We start from the raw sequence: 24541 nt of genomic DNA, 5'->3' as shown, positions 1-24541 counted from the left end.
AATCCACACTAAACCAAATATTAATTCATACTACCCGATCAATTAACACTACCATAGTATCCAATCCACGTCATGCGACCATATTATGCTAACGTAGCAATTTATAAATCACGTACCATTAAAATTATACCAACGTGGAAATTTATCACGGCCGAACAATAATAATTTTCTAACATATAAAATAATTCTACTATAGTACTAAACTATAGTACTAATGCCACATTTATTTAGTACAATGGCATAACAACTTTATATCACATAAAAGTAACCCTAGTTAATATATTAACTAACCATGGTTCAAAAATTAACTAGAGTCAAATACTAACCTAACCTTGGTTAAACAATAGCATAAAGTAACTCTAGTTAGGGCATAAAGTAACCATAGTTAAACTTTGACCACTATTATCTTCTTGACTTTACTATTCAAGCAAGAACAAGCTTTCTCTCTCCTCCAAATATTCATTCTCGGCCAAGGCATAAAAATGGCCAAAAACAACCAATTTTTCACCCAAATCTACCAAATCTCAAGTCCATTAGCATCCTAGATACCTAATATAAGGTTAGGGACCAACTTACCACTATTTTAGCAAGTTTTCCGGCGAGAAACCAAGAAAAATTTTGACCCTAATCCGGCGGCTCCGGCAACTCCTCTTGACCGGCTTTAACCCACGGAAATCCGGCGACTCCGAGTAGCTCACGGCGGTAGTCGAGCTCCGGCGGTTCAAGGCGACACCAGCGGTTGTTTGAAGAATTTTCGATGAGGGAGAGAATGAGCAAGGGTGAGTTCGGCCAAGAGAGGGAGTGAGCTAGAGAGAGAAAGGGGTCTTGAAAAATGAAGAAGAAGATAGCCAAAATAATTAATATAGGTTAAAATAATTATTGGGTGGGATATTTTGGTGTCTTGAAAGTCAAGAGGGACAAATTGGTGATTTTCTCCACCAAAAATAGTCAAAATTCGGCGAAGGGGTAAAATGACCAAAATACCCTTCGTTCCAAGTTAAAAATGGGGTATTTTTCGAGGGTAAATGGGTCCTTTCCCATATCCAGTCCAAATCTATTTTTCCCGAACCTCTTTGGGGCGAACCGCGAAGGAATTGCACCCAGGATGAGGAAACGTCCAAAATTTTTATTTTTTTGAAACCCCTGAAGGTCCGACCTGCCGGATTACAGGATGTCACAATCGGAACCACGTGATTCACTCACGTTGAATAAATATTAAATCGGGACCACCCAATTAAATCATACTCAAGTCGTCGGCCAATCAGGCCGCACGATTAATTTATGCTACCACAAAAATTAATCTATGCCACACGATTTTAATTATGCTAACGTAGCAATTAATAATCACCGTACGAACAAAATTTCTCTAACGTACAATTAATACCTACCATATCATTAAACTATAATAACGTGGCAATTAATCGGAACCGGGCAATTAATCGGAACCATACAACTAAAATACTCTGATGTGCATTTAATTTCCACCACATGATTAATCTACATAAAGCAGGATTTAATCATAACCGTCCGATCAATCTTCCTAAGCAAGATTCAATCTAGGCCGTTCAAATAAAACATGATAAAGCTAGATTTAATCCTAGCCATCCACTATCAATCATGCATTACTATTCCCTCAAGAATACAAACTTTCTCTCTCCTCCTCCCCTCATTTTCGGCCAAAGCATATTCTTGAGCAAATCCCACAAATTTTTCATCAAAACTACTCAATCTAATGTCTATTAGCAACCTAGATACCTAATCCAAAATTAGAAACCAACTTACCAAAAATCTAGCAAATTTTTCCAATGAAAAGTCAAGAGAAAATTTAACCCCGAACGGCGGCTCCGGCGATTCCTCTCGGTTGGCTTCAACCCACGTTACTCCGGCCGCTCCGGACGGTTCACGGTGGTGGTTGTACTCCGACAGTTCAAGGCGAAATCAGGGGTAGCTTGAGAAATTTTCGGTAAGGGAGGAGCAACAATGGAGGTTCGGCCAAGTGAGAGAAAAGTGAGGTAGAGAGAGAGAGTGTGTGTTCTTGAATTTATGGAGAAGAAGACCGAAAATTTTATAAATAAAGGTTAGGATAATTTTGGGATAGATATTTTGGGTCTTGAATGCAAAAAGGGCAAGATGGTAATTTCTCCATCAAAGACTAGTCAAATTTCGGCCAAGGAGGTGATTGGACCGAAATGCCCTTGAGCTAAAGTGAAAAATTGGATATTTTCCAAGGGTAAATGAGTCTTTTCCCATTTTCTGTCCAAATTTTATTTTTCCTAAACCCTTTGGGGCGAACCGCGATGTAATCGTACTCGGATGAGGAAACATCCAAAATTTAATTATTGAAACCCTTGAAGATCCGACGTCAAATTTTGAAGCTCGATTCGCAATCAATCTCGATCAATTGAAATTTCGGCGTATCTCAAACTAACGGGGCGACTTTTAGGAGTTACGCGTATTGACTTGTGATTAATATCACGTTTAAGAATTTCTCGAGCCATGGCGACTTTGGTTATCATTCAATTACGAGGCTCAATCACTAGTCCCGATGGACACGATCGTTAGAAAATAATTTTGGGACGTTCGGAACCCATACGAGGTCAAACGGAATCACCCGTGATCCAAGCGTAGGGTATTACCCAAATCGTTCCTTAATCATTCTATAATCGGTCTATATTGGTCCAAAATATTCCCTCGACAATTTTCATGGCCAAAAAGTCAGTCCAGGATCAAGTTCTTAGGTCTACGTACTTGATTTTCCTAGTTAGTCATTCTCATTTGGTTAGTATGCTCAAAATGGACAATTTCTGAGTGAGATTAGACTGAAATACATTAATGAGACCTTTCATTTATTCAAAGCTTCGAAAGCGAGTTGGAATACAAGATGTTACAGGCCCAAGCAAGGGCAACCGAAGACTAGCCTCTCCTAGGCCAAATAATGGTGACCCCCGTTTGAGGCCGATGACCTTTGCTGGCTATCAACAATGCTCGTGATGGCTGGTGGAGGAAAAGAGAGAAAAAATCAAAAAAGAAAAAGAAAAGGCAAAGATAAAAGAAGAAAAAAATTCAAAGAGTTAAAACAATTTATAAAAGTTGTCCACATCAATGATTTCTAGGCAAAATTGGTCAGGACTAAATTGAAAAATTCTTAAAAAATTTAGGACTAAATTGGCAAATCATCAAAATGTTTATGACTAAATTGGCACATTAAAAGATCGATAACGAAATTGATAAATCGTCAAAAGGTTTAGGACTCGTTTGACACAATTAAAAGGTTCAGGACCGAGTTGGCCGTCGTACAATAAGTTTAGAATTTTTTGGATAATTTTTTCGCTAAAAATCTGACTCATTTTCACCATTACGATCATCTTTCCTTGTTTTTTTCTTATATCTTTTTGATGAATCTGATTCATCACGGGCGATTTGGACATACGCATTAGATGAGGTGGGTCTCATGCGAGATCAATCCTTTCAACCATTGAGATTTAGCAGCTCGAGTTTATACAAGTGGTATTACAACCGTTGAATTCTCGAAAAGCCTAATCGGAAGAGTTAAGAAGTAGTAGTGGTTATCTACCTTGAAAATATTATTGGGTGCATTTAGTGCATAAACTAAATTGAATTTGACCCCTTAAAAACAGTAGCCTCTATTCGAATATCTGCAACTATTACGATTCAGATTTTGTTTACTTATTTGGCTGCTTCTTTCTCACCAAGAGCTCAAGTTTACCGACAATTGTGTCCATGATCCAACACATTTTTTTAGTGGAATATATCTCAAAATTATAAGTAAAATGGCACCATTAATGCACTAATAGGGAGATGGTTACTTTAGGTGCTCTCTAAAGCACCCCATGATTTTCCATTCAACCAGTCTGATTCATCATAATGTTTTTCTTTAGAGGAAGCTCGAAATAATCATGGCAATTGAATGAATATTTAGGTGGCTGATCGAATGATGCTTTGAAAGCATCTAACGTTTTCTTACAAAAAACAAAATATATCGTGGATGATGTTGTTGCTGACTCATTTATTTAATAAATTGGTTAAACAACTTATCCATCTTTAAAATAACAATAGATGTCGCTTTATGTAACCCTGATTCATTTTCTTACCCATTACATTTCTATGATTGGGAATGAAAAATGTAAATATAAATGGAAGTAAAAACTACAGATTTTCAACAGTGTTGATCCTTTTTTTTTTTTTACCAATTTCTATATTTATTCACAATACATTTGTTATTTGGAAATCCATTTCTGAACGATTTATGTGATAAAGAAAATGGAAACTATTTACAGACCACATATAGAGACAATTCTAACGAGACTTTTTTTTTTTAAACCATTAGATAGATTTCCTCATATCATATACTTTTAATACACACAAAGCCAAAAACTTCACAAGATTTGAACACCAATTTTTCGCTCAACAATATACAAACTGGGAAAAGGTAATGTTTCCTTTATAAGACTGCTAATCACTCAGAAACATCAATATGTGAAAGAAAAAATCTACAGCAAAGAGTATGACAACTATAATACACAAGGATGATGTTTAAATGATCTCTGAGGAATTTGATGTAATGGTGAATTTTCTATATTTTGATAAGAAGAATTTATTATTATTTGAAATTTTGAAATATAATTTTTACATTGTAATTTTCAATGTATAATCTAGACAATTTTGAAATGATTCAATAAAATGTCTGCATGTAGAAATTAACACATAAATTTGCCTAAGTTATCCTTGCAATATTTTTTTTTCTAAATAGTTACTCCAACGATTTGCTCAAAATTAGTGGAGCTTTAACATTTTTTTGTCAATTTCGAAAAAGAACCGAAATTAATCCTTCAATTCCTGTGCATAGCACAGATTTCTTAGGTAACATAAAATGATGTTGGGGTACGAAGACCGGGTTTATGTAAAGACTTTATGCCCGGGGAATGAAGTGGGCAGTGGTATTGTCCTAGTCAGGTGGCCCATGTAGATAAAGACGGAGGAACGAACAGAAAAGTTGGGTTCTTTAAATAACACAAAAATTTAAAAACTCTGCCATTAAGCATGAAGACGTTAGTTTTCCTTTCCTTTTTGGTAGGCCGGCAGCTAAGTGCCCATTATGAGTTTATAATTCTATTTTATGGAAATATTTTACTATATGTATCATACCCTAAGTTCATAGTTGTATTATAGAGAATGGTCGGCTGTCCTATAAAGAACAAAGCCTTTAATGAAAACCAACCATTCATAAAAATTTAGCATCACATGAATAATTCATCAAGTAAAACTTGTATTCACAAAACTTAAAAACATCACAGCTTAGCAAGGGACAATTATCACTATTTGATTGACATCAAGTCACGAATAATGTAACTGTATAACTAAGTATTGACTATGTGCAACAGGATGTTTTATAGACCTCTAAGGTAGTTTTGATTATAAAAAGTAATAATTATGAAAGATGGTCAGAACTATCATATACTCAAATTATGCATACAATTATATATCTTATGAGTACTGCATCAAAGTATTTTAGCAATACCATTTTTTAACGAATCATAAGAAAAAAAAATGTTCTATGATTTGGTTAAATCGTATCCCAAAAGGACACAATCATGGCGAAATGGACTGAGCAATTGACCCAATTGTTTGTAAGTTTGATAGTTGATGAGGTTAAAAAGGGAAATCGACCACCTGTACCTATAACAAAGTAGGATGGAATAATATTCAGAGCGAATTCAATAAATAAACAGGAGCAGAAATTTGCATTTAACTTTTCTCGAATAACATGCATATTAGGTTAGGATCTATAATTTTTCATAGAAGATTTTATCCTAACTATGCTCAAGTAGAAATTTTCAATTGTTACCAAACGAATTTATATTTCAAAAGCAGAAATTTTATCCTATTATCAAACGTATTTCTCTCTTTGATTAGAAATCTATTTCTAGAGCGAAAGTACAAAAATCAACTTCTAGCAAGAAATTAATTGTTAAAGCAGAAGTGTTGCCATGAGTGCCCTTAAACATCGTGTTTTTCTAAAGTTCTATAATTATTAATAGGTCTATTTATTTATTTTTTGGCTGGTACAATCCGAATAGTTCTACTATTATTAATAGTACACTTGATTGCGATATTTTTAGTAATTATATGTGTCTTGAGTGGCTCGTGAGGTAGATTATTATATAGCAAGGGAAAAACAACTTCTCAGACGTTGGGGATGAAATTTCGAGGAAGCCACAGAAGTTGCTTTTTACCAGCCCGTGACCTACTTTTGTCGGCCACGGAGAAGTTTGTGTCGCTCTGACAGTCCGCATAACGCGGTGGTCCCCGGTCTTCAGTGTAAAAAGTCAATGTGTTCACACCTTTAGATGTCTCCGTCCATCCTAAAACAACCCCATTTTCCAAAGTAGTAAAAAAAATTAAGCATCTCTGTCCCTTAGTACAAGAATAAACCAATAAGAAGATCAAGTGATGAATGAGTTGCTTGAAAACACTGTCTGAAATCATAAGCTCGCTGTCGTTTCTGATTGTTGTACTCCATCATACCAATGGCTTTTTCATCGAAATTCATAGGGCTTATGATGTCTTCTTGAGTTTCAAATGAGAGATGCGTAATAACTTCGTCAGCCATCTTTACAACGTACTAGTCCAGAATGAAACATGCACTTTTTATTTCCTTGAACATTTATTACAATGGCCGTTAATGTAAATGTAAGAACACTTTGGAAGAAAATAAATGTACCATGATTTTTTAGATGTAATAACACTGTAAATACTTGAATTTCGTCTATTTGTCTCAACCTTTCTTTGTTTAATTTTTTATTCAGTTGAGTATCCGAACTTCCAAAATATAGCTCAATGTGGCCTTTCGCTAAATATTGTGCAGAAATATTGCCATGTGCGCCCTTAAGCACCGTGTTCTTCCAAAGTTCTACAATTATTAATGGATCAATTTTTTTTTTTTTTTGCCGGTACGCTTGATTGTGCAGAAAGACTGAAGGACAGTCCAAATAGTTTTACAATTATTAAGACACTTAATGGGATATTTCTAGTAATTATATGTCTCGTGAGTGGGTCATGTGGTAGATTATTATATAGCAAGGGAAAAACAACTTCTTAGAGGTTGGGGATGAAATTTCGAGGAAGTTTTCTTATCAGCCCATGACCTACTTTTGTCGGCCACGCGGTCTTCAACGTCAAAAGTCTCTATGTTCACACCTTTAGATGTCTCGGTCGATCCTTAAACAACTCCATTTTCAAAAGTATTAAAAGAAATTATGCATCTTTGTCCTCTAGCATAAGAATAAATCAACAAGAAGATCGAGTGGTGAACGAGATACCTTAAAACACTGTATCAAATCTTAATCTCAGAGTCATTTCTGATTGTTGCACTCCATCATACCAATGGCTTCTTCAACGAAATCCACAGGACCTTATGATGTCTTCTTGAGTTTCAGAGGGGAGGTGCGCAATAACTTCGTCAGCCATCTCTACAATGCGTTAGTCCAGATGGAATACGCAGTTTTCGAGATAACGATGAATTGAAGAAGGGGGAGAATATATTGATGCTCTTGAAGGCCATCAAAGAATCTTGTATCGCAATCATCGTTTTCTCTGAGAATTATGCTTCCTCACAGTGGTGCTTGGAAGAGGTGACCAAGATTATGGACTGCAATGAGCAAGGGGTCCTCACTGTTCGACCAGTGTTTTATAAAGTAGACCCAAAAGAAGTGAGAGGGGGGAGAGCGAGTTATGCACAAGGCCTGGCTAAGCATGAGTCTCAACATTCGGCAAAAATGGAGAGATGGAAGAAAGCTCTTTCGGACGCTGGTAACTTGATTGGGTGGACTTTGAACGATGGGTAAGCAGAGGGGTTTCCATATTTTGTATTGAAACTAAACTTTTTTTACAAGGATGGATAATGCATAGAAAAATAATCATAAAAGTTAGTAATTTCATATAAAAGTTAGGAAAAACAAACAAAATTTGGCATAAGAGAGTTCGCAATGTTTCATAGAGGATTAATTAAAGTGTGCAGACCATGTAAAACAACAACATCGTGCTTTCGGCAAATCTACTAGTTTCGGAATCAAAATCTTAACCACCATTCAAAGTCCTACATGACTATATTTTTACTAAACTTAGAAATAAATCACATATGACAGTCAAAAAGAAAAATAAGTGAATCGTCATGTCTAAAGCAAAAGAACACAAATCACTTAAGTAGATAGATACATGTTTTGATTGTTGTGGACCTCTCAGAGTTCAAATTTGGCTCGGTGGGAATACATTTTCTTTTGGCTATAATTATCCGAAAATGAGATGCACTGCTTTGCCATTGTTGGCTGGTGATTGCTCATTATTTGCTTATTCCAATTGCTAAAACTTCTTTTTCCGTTTTTGCCAGAGATGATGAGTCAAAGGTCATACAAGAAATTGTGAAGGATATCTTAACTCGCCTAAGCCAAACACCTTTTGTTGTTGCCGAGCATCCGGTTGGGGTAGAGTCCCGAGTGGCTGAAGTGAAATCAATGTTGAACCTTGAATCTAAGGATGATGTTCTCATGGTGGGATTATGGGGACAGGGAGGCATCGGAAAGACAACTTTAGGGAGAGCCATTTTTAATGATATTTCCAAACAATTTGACGGTTCAAGTTTTCTAGCAAATGTTCGAGAAAAGTCAAAGGATGGCATGGATTTAGCTGCTTTGCAAGAACAATTACTCGATGATATATTGTTCCCGCCAACAAGATTAGTGGTGTCCGATGTTGCTAGAGGCAAAAGTTTAATACCACTTAGACTCCGTGACAAAAGAGTTCTTGTCATCCTTGATGATGTGGACGATGTGGAGCAGTTATGTGCTTTAGCAGGAAAAACCAAATGGTTTGGTAGTGGGAGTAGGATCCTCGTTACTACAAGAGACAGGCATATGCTGACTCCCACGATAGATCGAGATCGTGTGTATGTGCATGAAGTTAAAGCACTGGAGGATGGTGAAGCTCGTGCACTGCTTAGTAAGCATGCTTTTCTTACATACGAAAAATTAGAAAGCAGGACAAATCTACTGAATGGTTTTTCGAATCATGCTAAAGGCCTGCCTTTAGCACTTGAGGTGTTGGGTTCCTTATTATGTGGTACAACAGAAGATGTGTGGGAAAGTATACTAAAGAGACTTTCCACGACTCCTAACAAAAAAATTAATAATGTGCTCAAAGTCAGTTATGATGGACTAGAGAAAAATGAGCAAGAGATCTTTCTCCATGTTGCATGCTTCTTTAAGGGGCGAGCAAGAGAGTACACAGAGAGAGTTCTTGATAGTTGTGATCTTCATACAGCTGCAGGATTTGATACTCTTATTAAGAGGTCCTTGATAAGAATTGAGGATGGAAACCTACAAATGCATGACTTGATTCAATCAATGGGTAGGCATATGGTGGAGCAAGAATTTGATGATCCCAGGAGACGCAGTAGACTCCGGCTATATGAGGATGTTCTTGAAGTTCTATCATGCAGCATGGTAAGACATGCAAATACTATCAAATCTCTGCTTCTTATCTTTGACTTTGATTACTAAATATACATTACCTAAATATTCTTGTATGTACAGGGAGATTGTGCTGTAAAAGCCATAGTGTTGGAGCTACCTAAGCCGATGGAGATATGTATTGGTCCTGCTGCTTTTACAAAAATGAGAAATTTGAGATTGCTTATCCTGCGCAATGTTTCTTTCCAAGGTCCTGTACGTCTTCCTAATCAGCTAAGATGGTTGGGATGGGCTGAATGTAGTCCCTGGATTCCAGAATTTTCCTCTGGTCCAAATAAATTAGTGGTACTTGATATCCGCGGAGGCAGAATGGAAGGAGAGCCAAAACTATTTGAGATGCCAGGAGAGCCAAGACAATTTGAGGTAAGCATTTTACCTTCATTGACCTTTTTATTATCTACCTCATTTGTGCATGTACGCTAGTACCCAGAAGGAAGTGGTGTTCCTCTGTTTTAGAAACCATTTCTCTATTTTCTTCTAAACGACCGTAACCACTTGCGTAAGATATGTTCTTAAGTGCAGCAAAATTAGCATTTGAAAAATTAAGCGAACCACCATATGGAATTACTTAATGGAAACATTCTGTTGATAAGATGTACAATACAAGTAGATGTTTTCAATTTATGAGAGAAGTGAAAGGTGTTTCGAGATTTGAAGGTCTTTTTTTTTTTTTTCATAAGGAAATTCGGATTTTTAACATAGAAATACGTGAGAGAGATCAAAATAGCATAAAACGATAGATTGAGATCCCTTAGAAGTGGGAGATCATCTTTACTTTATGTAATACTATCGATGAAATCAAACGCTTTCAAAACCTAGTAGCCTTACCTAATACTCGTACGTAGACAGAGGGATTTGTCCTGCGTCAAATAGAATTAGCTCAGAGGAAGGTTTGAATGCATCGCGCTGTAAAACAAACATTATTCATTCCTTAAATCAGTTCTTAATTGTAAGTAGATGTAATAAAAAGAATTCTAGAAACTTTGCCAATAAGGCATGTATCGCGTACAACTAATTTGCTTTAAGTGATCCAGTATAGGCATGACACTAATTTCTTAATAGAAAGTCAGAGTCAGATTTTGAATTATATATATGTAATTTATATTTTCTTTTGAATGTTTTTCAAGGTTGGCTTAATTCTCTTTGGTGACTTCAAAGATAAATTTTGTCAATTTATCCGAAGTTTAATTGCGAGAGAATCTATATCCTTGACATTCATCAAATACATATAGTTCAAACCAGAACCGATAGAGTGTTCACTCCTGTTCTCACGATGCATCACTTCACTTTACTTCTTTAATTGCTACATGGTATGACACTTGGCATAATTCTGTCATGAGAATCCCCATTCTCACCATGTGGCATTTCACTATGATTGCCATGTGGCATAGTTTTGTCATGTGATTAGCATTAGCAAGCTCATCATGTGACACGTCATTTTTCTTTGTGATCACTACATGACATGACCAGTGAGAAAGTTTTATCCCAAATCATTTTCGTCTATTAACGAAGGATATATTTTGGTCTTTAAATTTTTTGTGAGACGAAAATAAGTTTGGATAAATGTGTGTATGTATTTGAGATTTTTAATGGTATTAACCTTAATTTTTTTAATGATTGTCTAAAAAAATGAGTTTGTAATTATTTTTATATTATGTAGCCATATATTATTCAGTTCTTTCAAATAATATCTAAAATGTATATTGATAGGAACTATCTTTGATTAAGTGATTTGTTTAAATGATCTTAAAAACTAAATTGCTGATTAAAGGTCGCTCGTGAGTGTGCCAAGCCACAAGCTTTAACCATGTGTATAGATTTGTAATTACTGGTCAAGTTTCTAAGTGTTCAGTAATTTCTCAATACAATATGTATTTCCCACAAAATTAGTCTATAGTAACTTGGGGTGAAAAATTAATTAAAGTGTTAATACATTTCTCCAGAAACCGGAATAGTAGGTTCCAAGTTTCCTGGGGCTAAATATGAAAATCCTTAAAAGCGGCCGCAGCATTAGACAAACATTCTTGTTTTCCCTTTCAAAATGTTTATCGAAGTTGGTTTCTCTGTTTTTGCAGGACTTCCAAAATCTGAAGCACATTAGTTTCTGTCTATGCAACTCTCTAGTTTGTACCCCCGACCTCTTGGGTATTCCGAATCTCGAGGAATTGGAATTCCAGCTTTGCTCCAACTTGGTAGAAGCACACAAGTCAATTGCATATCATGACAAGTTACGGGTGTTGAAAATACATAAGTGCTTTAAACTTAGTGTTTTTCCGATGCTCAAGTCAAAAAGTCTCCAAGTTCTCAGTCTTGCAGATTGCGAAAAATTTGAAAGGTTCCCCGATATTCCACAGGAACTTGAAGGCCTGAAAGAGCTTAATTTAGATGGGACTGCTATTAAAGAACTTCCTCCGTCAATAGAACATCTTGTCTCATTGCAGAGAATGAGCATACGTCGTTGCATGAACCTGACGAGTCTTTCGTCTAGCATTTACAAGTTACAAAACCTTGAAGAGTTGAAAATTCGCTATTGCCCAAGGTTAGTCAGGTTCCCAAAGTATGAGGATTTAGCTGATCCGCACATAAAGACCGGACTTTCAAATTTACGCTCGTTAGATTTTAGTCAAGGTCGCTTATTCGAAGTAGAGTTTCTTGAGAATCTTTCGTGTTGTCCCCTCTTAAGAGAGTTAGATCTGTATGAGAATAATATTACGAGCCTTCCTACATCCTTGCACAAGCGTGATCATTTGTCCGTATTGAGGGTTTCACGTTGCCGTCGATTACGAGAGATTCCCGAGCTTCCACCCTCTTTGAATTGTTTTGAGGCGAAGGATTGCGACCTGGAGAAAAGTGGACATTTAACTTCTTTTGATAATTTTGTCCGTGGAGGGTTGGCCCTGCCTGCTATTTTCTCACTTGGCCAGGTTAGAGACTCTCTCTCTCTAACGCACATCAATGTGTAGTATATGTTGGATCCAATATGTAGTGGATGGAGCTTGAAAACTTAAGAAAATGCATGAGTTGAAGGCTTAAGAAAGGCAAACAAATATTAACGGATTCTGCCCTCATCATGCATGTAATGGAGGTGTTTACAGTACTTTTATAGTAATGATTTATATCACATGGGACTTGTATATTAATGCAAGCAAGGATCTTTAGATCTCTACTGATTTATAGAGCTATAGGAAGTGGAGTTCACTAGGATTACTTATTAAACTCAAATTGAATTCTTCTGTTTGGGTACTTTCTAATAGCATATCTTTATAACAGGAGAGTCCTTATTACAATATTTTAATCCCTGGAGTAGAGATGCCAGAGTGGGTGCTCCCGTTTGAAGGGGATTCAGTATCTTTCATGGCTTCAGAGGATTTGTATCGCAAGTTTCTTGGATTGGCTCTCTGTTTTGTTTTCTGTGGAGACCCTTATCACGAAGGGGATGCTATGTTGGAGATTGAGCCACATGTTAACGGCAAAAGACTGGGTACTCTTCGAAAAAGTTTCGTCTATTTGTTCTCGGATCATATCTATCTCGAGTCTACCATGCCATTTAATCTGTTTGGAGAAGTTGATTTTGGTCAAATTGAGGGGAGTTATGTACAATTTAGCCTTAGAGTAAACAATGACGATGTGACAAAGCAGGGATTTCGAATAATATGCAAGCCACTGGAGGACGATTTAAAGATTGAGATTCGGGAGAATCAGCTAATGGATGTGGCATTACTAAAGGAGGTTGATCTTGAAACAACATATTCAAAAGTCAAGATCTCAGAATCAACAGATTTAGAAACAGAGAGTTCACTTGCGCACAAAGATTATTCGAGCGAAGCAGATCCTCAGGAAGACCTGCAAGATTGTCAAATGAGTACTGAGGAACATAGTCAAATAGTAGTACCAAAGAGAAATCAAGAGCTTATTCTCACTCGAGGCATGCGAACCAAGACCACGTGGACTTCTAATTCTATTGGCAGAGATGAGTCTGGTGGTGTTGGGTTGCAGCTTTTGTTGTCAGAATGATCGGGAAACTTGCCAAGGAAGCAATTCGTAGGTAAGTGAACTCGGCTGATCTTGATTTAAGTGCCTTCTTTCTACTCCTTCTTCTCGTTTTATTTTCTCAACATGTTATTACTCACTTTTACCCATATATGTCCATTGAGTTATTTTATTTGTCCATTTAAACTTTGCCAGCTAGCACGATGCAAACATGGAAAGTGGTCTCCGTGAGTATATCTATATTCGTTTCAAAAAAATTCTAATGTAATTTCAATTCCAGTGCATCTACTTTTATTGGTACTTTGTTTCACGTAGATTAACCCTCAATCCAACCCTCTTTGGTGTATTTTGTACTCAATAATGAAACTACAGAGCAATCTCGATCATTCTTCCTTCACTCAACTATCACTGTAAATGGATTCGAACACACGACTCACGAAATTTGTCAAGAGTCTTGATATATAGTTGCCCCGTTATGTCATTTTCTCCAAACTCGAAACCTATTAATGTTGAATTCTTCTGGAAACAAAATGAGCATATCAAAACTGATATTCGCCTTTGTCGAAGTATCCTTTTAATCGTTATGCAAATATGACATATGTTTGAGGTGTCTAGGAAATGTGGATGTGCAGTATGTACTTATCATACATATGTGCAGCGGGTGATAGGCTTGTGAGGAGAATTGAATTTTGATAAACTTCGATAACTGGGATGGGGCTCAATCTCTATGTTACATGAGGCGCTCGGAGAGGTAAAACCATGGAGGAATGTAGAAGATGTAGTGAGCTGGCAAGCCACCAGGAATGGTCGCTTGACTTTTGGCAACTAGGGACAATTTAAAAACCAAATTTACTTGGGAGTGTGAGAGTAATGTGAACATCGGTTGTGCCCATGGATAACAGGTTAGGTGGTTATTTCCTTTCGCCCCGTGAACTACACTGTGGATATGAAAAAGAAATAGAGACAAAAGCACAAGATGCTGATTGTCGATTCTGAATTCTGAGACCTTTGCAGCAGTTTAGGATTCTCTTTTTATCCTTATGGGCCATAGCTTTTATGAAGGAAAATGACCGAGAAGCTAAAACTCCTGGATGCTTCTTGAATGTTTGAGTGAAACCTGATTAATGTAGATTCTCAAATTAGTTGCTGTTCTTACTTCAGTGTTGTTAAAGCCATTTTTAGTTTGAGTGTTAGGTGGCATTTGCATTAATAATCACTACTTGGCAGTTTGATTTCACATTGTATATTACTTATATTATAACTTGATCGAACATTTGTGTGATTGTTGAGGAAGGGCACCTTATTGCGGCAGGAAAAAACAGGACTAATGAGACACAAATGTACGTCTATCACTGCTTCTCCACCCCTTGCTATAAATTTTGGCCAACAGCACTTTGCTGTTGTCCTAAATTGATACCCTCACATTATCAACTCGTAGTTATTGTTGATCTTTTTTGCGGTTCTGCCTTAAAATATTTCTTTAATATATGATAAAGTAGTATATCTGAACAATACTATGTTTTTTTAATGTATCTATAATGTTAAAAAGTGGAATTTTTTATACATTATTAGGCTGGAAATGGTTTTGTTTTCATTATTCTTATGACTACGGCTAACAATACCAAGAATCTTGATTAGCTATGTACAATGTTTGCGATTGTTCCCTGTCAGAATTTTGGACCGAAAACAGTCAACGAATAAGCTTCAATGAGAGAGAGAGAACAGGGGAATTTATTTTATTGAAAAGAAATAATGCCGTCACAAGATGTTGGACCAAAATGTTCAACGCTCGCAGGCTACGCTGTATTGCATGCTTGAATTTGTTAATTCGTACATGATTGTCTCAACAGATTATAAATTTACAGAGCATTCCAAGTATGTGTGTGTATATGTGACATCCTGAATTCCGACCCACTTTCAAAGCTTTGAATAAATGAAAGGTCTCATTGATGTATTTCAGTCTAATCTCACTCGGAGTTGATCCCTCTCGAGCAGACTAACCAAATGGGAATGGCTAGCTAGGAAGATCAAGTACGTGGACCTAAGAACTTGATCCTGGATTGACTCTTTGGCCATGAAAATTGTCGAGGGAATATTCTGGACCAATATAGGCCGATCCTAGAATGATTAAGGAATGATTTGGATAATACCCTACGCTTGGATCTCGGGTGATTCCGTTTGACCTCGTATGGGTTCCGAACGTCCCCGAATTATTTTCTAACGATCGTGTCCATCGGGACTAGTGATTGACCCTCACAATTGAATGACAACCAAGGTCGCCAAGGCTCGAGTAATTCTTAAACGTGATTTTAATCACGGGTCGATACGCGTAGCTCCTAAAAGCCGCCTGTTAGTTTGAGATACGCTGAAAATTCTATTGATCGAGATTGATTGCGAATCGAGCTTTAGAATTTGACGTCGGACCTTCAGGGGTTTCAATAAATAAAATTTTGGATGTTTCCTCATCCTGTGTGAAATTCCTTCGCGGTTCGCCCCAAAGAGGTTCAGGAAAAGTATATTTGGACTGGATATGGGAAAGGACCCATTTGCCCTCGAAAAATACCCCATTTTTCACTTGAAACTAAGGGTATTTTGGCCATTTTCCCCTTTGGCCGAGATTGACTAGTCAATGAGGGGAGATAATTATTTTTCTCTTGACTTTGGGAGCATAATTAATTATTATTAACCTATATTAATTATTATATTGGCATCTTCTTCTTCTTTATCCAAAGACTCTCTCTCTCTCTCTAGCTCACTTTCTCTCTACCTCACTCTCCCTCTCCCTCACTTGGCCGAACACCCTCTCTCTCGCCCTCCGTTGCCGAAAATTCTTCAAGCCTTCTTTGGTGTCGCTTTGGAGCGCTTGGAGTCGCTAGAACGTCGCCGAGTCGCCGGCCGTGCAAGGACCGCCGGAATCGCCGCTCGATTCAAGCTTTTCCTCAACCGTTCAACGGAGGTTTTTGCGAGTTTTTGAGGTAGGATTGTTTCTAAACCTAAATTAGGTGGTTAGGTTGCTAAAAGACCATGAAATTGTGAATTTTTGATGAAGAAAAGTGTTGGATTGGAGCTTGTGGAGGGGTTGGACGAAAATTGCAGAAATGGAGGTGAGATATGCTTGTTCTTGCAATGAATAGTAATTGCAAGAGGATATTTGTTTGGTCAAAGTTTGACCATGGTTACCCTACCAACCCTAGTTACTTTTTGTTCAACTATGGTTGCTTTATGCTATTTATTAATCATGGTTAGGTTAGTATTTGACTCTAGTTAGTTTTTGAACCATGGTTAGTTTAAATATTAACTAGAGTTACTTTTATGTGACATAAAGTCGTTACGCCACGGTGCTAATTAAATGTGACATTATTATAGTATAGTACTATGGTCGTGAATTAATTATATGTTAGAAAATTATTATTGTTCGGCCGTGATATATTTCCACGTTAGTATAATTGTAATGGCACGTGATTTATAAATTGCTACGTTAGCGTAATATGGTCGCATGACGTGGATTGGATACTATGGTAGTATTAATTGACCGGGTAGTCTGAATTAATATTTGGATTAGTGTGAATTAATCGGGTGATCCCGAATTATTAATTCTCTAACGTGAGCGAATCACGTGATCCCGAACTATTCCGAGAAAATGTGATGGTCGTATTCAATCAAGTCGTCTGAGGCCAAAGTGAGCCGTATTCGTCCGATTGTCCGAGATCGAGAAAATGAGAAGGTCGTATTCAATCAAGTCGTCTGAGGCCAAAGTGAGCCGTATTCGCCTGATTGTCCGAGACCGAGAAAATGTGAGGGTCGTATTCAATCAAGTCGTCCGAGGCCAAAGTGAGCCGTATTCGTTTGATTGTCCGAGACCGAGAAAGTAAGAAAGTCGTGTTCAATTAAGTCGTCCGAGACCAAAGTGAGTCGTGTTCGACTAATTGTCCGAGACTTGATCCGGTCGTGTTCCTATGTGTCCGAGACCGAGATCCGTGGGTCGTATTCCTATGTGTCCGAGATCCGGGTATATGTATAGAGCCGTGTTCCATAAAAGTCCGAGGCTCAATGTTATGAACTTATTTGATGGCGGTGGAGTAACGTGGAATATTCTGGAGTAACGTAGAATATTTTGGAGTAACGTGGAATATTCTGGAGGAACATGGAATATTTTGGAGTAACGTGGAATATTCCCAAGTGACGTGGAATATTTATGGAGTAACGTGGAATATTCTGGAGTGACGTGGAATATTTCTGGAGTGACGTGGAATATTTTCGGAGTAACGTAACAATTTTCGGAGTAATGTGGATATTTATATTATGGCCTGATGTGGTTAAAACGTGCCCTGGAGCACGTAGAATATTTTATTGTCAGATTGAGGCGTGGAACGCAGAGAGGGGAGTAACGTAGAATATTTGAGAAGGTGTGAGAATTTTTGGAGAAAGAGTGGAATTTTCTGGAATTGAATTGGGGAATTTTTTTGGGTAAGAAAGAAAGAGTTGTTGGAAATTGTTGCTCGCCTAGATTGTGTCCGGAGGCACTAGCGACCCGATCTAGGGTTAGAGATTTTCCTACTGAGATTTTATCTCACCCCGTCGTGGGTTCGTTGTTTATTTCAGACCCTCCGCCGCAAGCATGAATGATCTGCCCAGGAGATTCGGTATTCCCCGAGGTCATGGTACCGGGAAAAGATGGGAAGGTTGTAGAGCCATCGGATTCGAAACAGCCACTTGAGCTTGACGAGGATGAGTTGGAGGCGAGAGATGATATAGTACCGGATAGCGAGGACGAGGCCTAGGGTAGTTGGCCTCTTGACTTTTGTTGGTTGTTTTATTTTGGATGTATAATAGGCTTCGACCACGTAATCGTTTTGTTTTAGTGGTCATAGGCTTGTACAGTGGCCTCCGAAGCCGTAGGTTTGGAAAATTGTATAGAACATGTGGATATGTATATAAGTTTGTTTTTTTTTTTTTTACCGTCCCAAGTCATCATGATGTTAATTGTTTCTGTACGGGGATTTGTTTTTGCTTCCGTATGAATTTGTTGGCCTTTGGATCCTGGAGAACTGTACATAATCGTGGCCAGGTGGGATGTTAACGAGCTCGCAGGATTCGGGTCGTGACAGTATATATATATATATATATTGCTTTACATTACATGAGAGCTAGCCATTATGATGCCTTCACCTCTATTGATTAAAAAGGCGTAGTGAGATGAGATGCAAAATTCTAAAGTTATAGGAAGCGAGTTACGAGACTTTGCAAAATCTCAAGTACAGGGAGGGTGACTGCAATTTCACACAAGATTATAATGATTGAGTACTAGAAGTTAGAGTGAATACTAATAGGAAGGAGAACGTTCTTCAAACAATGTTGACACCTTGACAGTGAGGAGCAAAGAATGTTTCCCATGCTTCACGCATAAGACCTTCTTTTAGACTCTTGGTGTTGTGGGTATTTGAAGAAAGAATTGAAATTTCTGAATAAGGTGCATGGATGATTCCATCTTGGAGATAGTGGTTCTTCCGGTGGGATCATGACCTCATGCAGTTGAAAGTATAGTCAAAACATGGAGCAGATACGAAAGAGGCAATTTGAAGAGGAAATAGACGGGTTAGAGTTGTGTTGCTATTATTTGCTTCGGTTAACTATTTGTTATTTGTATTACTATTGCTCTCCTCTTGACACTGAGGAACAAGGAAACGACCGTAAGAGATGCAGCGATTCAAAGATAAACAATTGGACTCCAACGTTAAGCAGGAGTAACAGAAAAAATAAATAAATAAATAAAACATGAAGGAGAAAACATTTTTCATGAAATGCATTTCCTAAATTTATGTTGAAACTACACTTGGAGCAAAACTTTTGATCTGACAAACTCCTAAGGTTGGTATGCTTTGCTTATGTTTCTCCTTGCGATTTCCTAGGCAAGAAGACGTGCAGAAATGGAAGCTCACTGATCTTCTTCTTGAACGGAGGTGGAGGACTGGACTTCCGTCTGCAGAAGTTGCAGAGAAATTTTCAGCATGCTCCCTTTATGTTTCATGTGAAGTACGCATAATGTGTGCAGCAGCATTATCGATCATTGGTACATTTGTTGGTTTTCATACTGAAATTAAATTTAGTTTTTGTAAAGTTTTGTTTGTTCATAAATGTTTGGATGACTGTTAGCCAATTTTCAGTATAAAAGGAAGTATATTATGGCTGTGCAAATGATAAATTTGGAGTCTGTTGCATTGAAGTAGCTCCGGGGCATTCATTAGATCAGTTTCTGAACTTGTCTGATTCTGATTTTTTGTTACTTTCCAACTCTCACGGACAGATTTTCCTTAAATCAATCACCATATGACCCGCTTCCTCTTTTCCCTCCCTCTTTTTTTCATCCCTGGCCGGCTCATTAATCTTTTCAAACTCCAGATCGCCTTGTTTTCTCTGTCTTTTGGTCATCAACCACGGTTCCTCTGTGAGTGTTTGGCCATGTTTCATTTTCGTGTAATCCAATTCTCTTGACCGCATTTTACTCCTTCAAAATCCCTCTTCAAAAAACGGGTTGTTCTTTTTTTTTTTTTTTCCGTAACAGTCCGCTCTCTTGGCCGGCCTTGACTCATCTAATCCTCATCTTCAAATTTTTTATCAAAACTTCCACAATTCTTGCATTCGAGATCCAACTTGCTCGACTCATATGTAACTCCACAGCAAGGAGTTAGGACTGATCCCACTATCTTGGAATCATATCCAATCCCGCAGTGTTGAAGCCGGGTCCAATGGCGCTATCATGAAATTCAAGCCAACTCCCACGATTCTTGAGTTTTGAATTCTAGTTCATCTCGCATGTCAAGCCATCCATTGGCCGATCCAAAATGAAGATGTTCATAGCCAAGCCCCCTGTTTAATTCGATGCAAACATGCTTCGTTTAATTCAAATGCGTTAAATGTCCCCATTATCTAAATATAGAGATATAATAAAAGTTCGAGTTTAGGACTAAGATAAGCAAATATTTCTATTAAAGGATCCAAGCACACCACATCGACGAGCTCGATTCTTAATTTTCTCATAGAATAAATGGAAAAGAATATCCCAGAAGTATCAAAAGTTGTGTACAGTAGGGGTGAGCGATTCCCGGTCCGGCTCGATTCCCCTTAAGAACCGAGAACCGGACCGGTGATCCCGATTCTCAATTTTCGAAACCGGGAATCAGACCGAACAGTCGGCCCGATCCAATTCCCGGGCGGTCCAATGGAACCGATAATAAACAGTAGAATTTTATTTTATCCCTTTCGATCCCAAACTCCAGTAAGTTGGATGGTGATCCGGAGTACACTAGGAAATCACGAATCGGACTGCCCGACTACCGGTATACATTACTTGTAGATAAAGTGCGAAGTCACATTGAAGTTTAAGAAAATCACATACAGGGGCATGACAAAATTCTTATTGATTTAACCTAGGATAAGTCCTATAAACCACTCAATTTCGGAAACAACAGAATTGTAACTAAAATATTATCACCAATCATCATCCATCATTCTTAATTTTCACCTTGCTATCCACTCCTACAGCATGCATTCTCCGTTTTTTTAGAGAGAAAAAAAAAAGACTCAAACTACCTGAAACTATCCAGAGGTCAAGTTGCAGGATCAAGCATTATCGTTGAATTCTTGCAAAGGCAAACTTGAGCCAAAACGTTTATCATGAATACAGTAACCATGTTTAATTCATCAAACTCCAAGAAAGAAGGGAAACATTAAATAAAATCTAGGGTTACGTTTATTAATTTTAAAAAAATAATAATTAAAATTGACCGGTCCGGTCCAGTCCTGTACCCACGGAACCGGGAATTGGACCGGCCGACCACCGGTTTCATTTTTAAGGATTGGGAGCCAGACCACCACCCTTTGGGCCCGGGAACCGGACCACCAGTCTTGTCTGGTCAATCCGATTTGCTAACCCCTAGTGTACTGCACTCACTTTAGTGCCACAAGTTTGCATCGGATCACTTAGGTACCAATTCTTTTGAAATACAATCACTTAAATACCAACTCCGATCTACTTGACTGGAAATTCAACGTGACATTTTTTTATCAATATTTGAAGCCAACATGGCTCGTTGGAGGTCTAGTTAGCAATAAAAAAAGGCTAAAAGTTGAAAAAAAAATAATAAAAGACAAAAAATAAAAACTTAATTAGATTTTAAAAAATAAAAAAGCTAAAAATTTCAAGAAAAAAAAAGGACATATGTATTAGAGGTCCTAAAACTTGTTATAAGAATGTAATTAAATTCTAAAATTTATAAAAAAATAAGTGTATTCAAGTCTTAAAACTTATCAAATTAATATAATCGAGCCCTTCCTTCAACTTCGTCAATTTGGACTAACGAAGAAATCGACATTATTTTTTATTTTTTAATATTTTCTAGGTAATGCCGTGACTGAGATGCCGTGAGCTGTGAGTCCCGCCCATCAGAAAGTACTATTGTCATACATATTATATGTGGTCTGAGTGGTCCTGCGTTAAATTATTACTTGGTGACGAAGAGACTACTCAGAGGTGGGGGATAGGAATAGCCATTTCGTGGAAGCCAGCAAAGTTTTTCCCACTAGTGAGCCTATGACCAGCTGACGAGAATCCACCACCCCAAAGCTGTTTCTCCACTACTTTTGTCGGCCACAGACATGCTTGTGTCCGTCAGAGAATCCCAACAACACGTTGGTGAAGATAAGTCCATGTGTTTACACCTATTGACTTATCTTGGTCAATACTTGAGCGCCATGTTTTTCCAAAGTTCTATAGAGAAGGCCAGTCCAACAGAGACAACTTCGTTGAGAGCAATTCAACATAATGACTTGGTATTGCCTGTTCGCAACTCGAGACTCACATGCTTGAATCTTGCTGTGCAAAGTTGGTATGGCCTTTGTTTTAGCCTCATTTCATATCGGTGAAATCTCTCTCTTTTTTATTGTTTCAAATCTGATATGTAAAGAGAGGCTACATAAATATAAAGATATATTTATGACTTGTTGTCAAGCGATGTGGGACCATCCTTCAATAATGTTCGCGAGCTCCACTTGTCGTTCGAAGTAGCTAGAGATAGCGAAGCTCAAAGAATGGGCGAAAAAGTGACAGATTCTTCAAGTTTCAAATTCAAAATTTTACCTCGCACACAAGCTTGAACATTACATTTATCACCCAACAGGTGACGTTTCGTGGCAAATTATCCAAGGAAAGAACACTTATTTGCGGTAGCTAGCCCCGACGCTTTGCTGCAAAAATGTCCTCGTGGGTCATGGCTATGTCCCGATACTTGGCTCTCCAAGCTGAAGATACATAAAGGGAGAGCACCAAAGTGTCCATTTTGCACCGAGATAAAGATACCTCAAATTTTGCGAATGCCCCAACGAGGCTGGAACTCTTCCGACAGAGGATTCTAGCTTCTTGAGCACCGACGCAATTCAAGATGGATCGTCCTTGCAGAACGAGTTCTCTACAGACTTTTAAAAACTCCACCAAAAGCAAATTGATTTCTCATCAATGATTTGATTATTTTATTTAAAGTCGCCACTAGAGTTACGAGCCAAATAAAATGTGAGAGACTGCTTACTTCTACGAACTAAAGATTCATAGATTCGGAGACTTGATTATGCAATAGAAATATAATTCTCGTTATGGTACCTTTTCTTTTATAAAAGGCTTTGCATGCAATTTATTTTTTGGGTTTTCTAAGAAGAAATGGAAATGTAAATAATAATCAATTTATGGATACTAAAAAACAAATACAGATCCAATTAAATAATGGCAAATAAAGTAAAAGATGAGGAAAGAAACAACTGGGATCACATCCAGCCACATTATTTAATGCCTCATTATTAAGTTCCGGGTTGGGATCCCCGTGAGCATGAGGAAAGAAATAACGGGAATCGTATCCGGCCATATTATCTAATGCCTCGTTATTGAGTTCTGAGATAGGATCCCTATGAGCTATGCATTAAAATTAACGTGCACTTAAGTAAATACCAAGTACGAGTTTCCTAATCTAGGTGACAAAGATCAATACCACACTAGATGAAGCCAGATTAATTATGAATTCTAAACTAATCTTGTGATGCAATAATCATCTAATATGCTATCTAGAATTTTTATTGTGTATTTATGATTACTTTTGATTACCAATATGGTTTAATCTAACTAAGTTGCTTGTGAATAAAACAAGAATTATATGCATGAACGAAACGGTAGAAAGATGAATTCTTTTTGGGTGGATGAAGGCGATGGTAAAAGTAGCGTGAGAAACGGATCTTCTACGCTTTCTAATCTTGTCTGATTCTGATTTCCCGTTGCTTTCCAACTCTCACTCGAATCGCCCTTTTTGAATTCCCCAGCCACCGAAAGCCATCCACCGACACATTTTCCTCAAATCAATCACCAAATGACCCGCTCCCTCTTTTTTCCCCTCTTACTTCGTTCCTGGCCAGCTCATCAATCTTTTCAAACGAGTATTTGACCATGTTTGATTTTTTTTTTTGTATAATCCAAAAACTCTCTTCAAAAAACGGGTTGTTTTTTTTTTTCGTAAAAGTCCGTTCTCTTGGCCGGCCTTGACTCATCTAATGCTCATCTTCAAATTTTTTTATCCAAACTTCCACAATTCTTGTAATCGACATCCAACTTGGCCGACTCATATCTAACTCCACAGCAAGGAGTTAGAACTGATTCCACTATCTTGGAACCATATCCAACCCCGCAATGTTGAAGCCGGGTCCAATGATGCTATCATGAAATTGAAACCAACTCCCACGATTCTTGAGTTTTGAATTCTAGTTCATCTCGCATGTCGAGCCATCCATCCAAAATGAAGAAGTTCATAGGCAAGCCTCCCTTTTAATTCAATGCAAACAAGCCTTGTTTAATTCAAATGCATTATATGTATCCATTATCTGAATGCAGAGATCTAATAAAAGGTTCAAGTTTAGGACTAAGATAAGCAAACATTCATGTTGAAGGATACAATCGCACCTTATGATGTCTT

At 37.6% G+C, this 24541-nt stretch overlaps 1 protein-coding gene and 1 long non-coding RNA gene across 2 annotated transcripts in view; one reads left to right on the top strand and one right to left on the bottom strand.

Moving 5' to 3' along the window:
• Positions 1–24541, top strand: part of LOC115729247 (disease resistance protein RUN1-like) — a 1053956-nt gene that overhangs the window by 130447 nt on the left and 898968 nt on the right. The window contains exons 2-3 of the mRNA XM_048275572.1: positions 8408–9518; positions 9609–9647. Coding sequence (XP_048131529.1) covers positions 8408–9518; positions 9609–9647 — 1150 coding nt within the window. The remainder of the gene's footprint in view (positions 1–8407; positions 9519–9608; positions 9648–24541) is intronic.
• Positions 13508–24170, bottom strand: LOC125314489. The gene is made up of 3 exons (XR_007197959.1): positions 24159–24170; positions 21126–21131; positions 13508–13655 (listed from the first exon to the last, which is right to left on the bottom strand). It is a non-coding gene; the product is annotated as an uncharacterized LOC125314489 (long non-coding RNA).

Source organism: Rhodamnia argentea, chromosome 3 (genome assembly GCF_020921035.1).
Source record: "Rhodamnia argentea isolate NSW1041297 chromosome 3, ASM2092103v1, whole genome shotgun sequence".
NCBI lineage: Eukaryota > Viridiplantae > Streptophyta > Magnoliopsida > Myrtales > Myrtaceae > Rhodamnia > Rhodamnia argentea.
The sequence above is the reverse complement of the archived record's forward strand: the minus strand, read 5'-3'. Positions and strand labels throughout refer to the sequence as shown.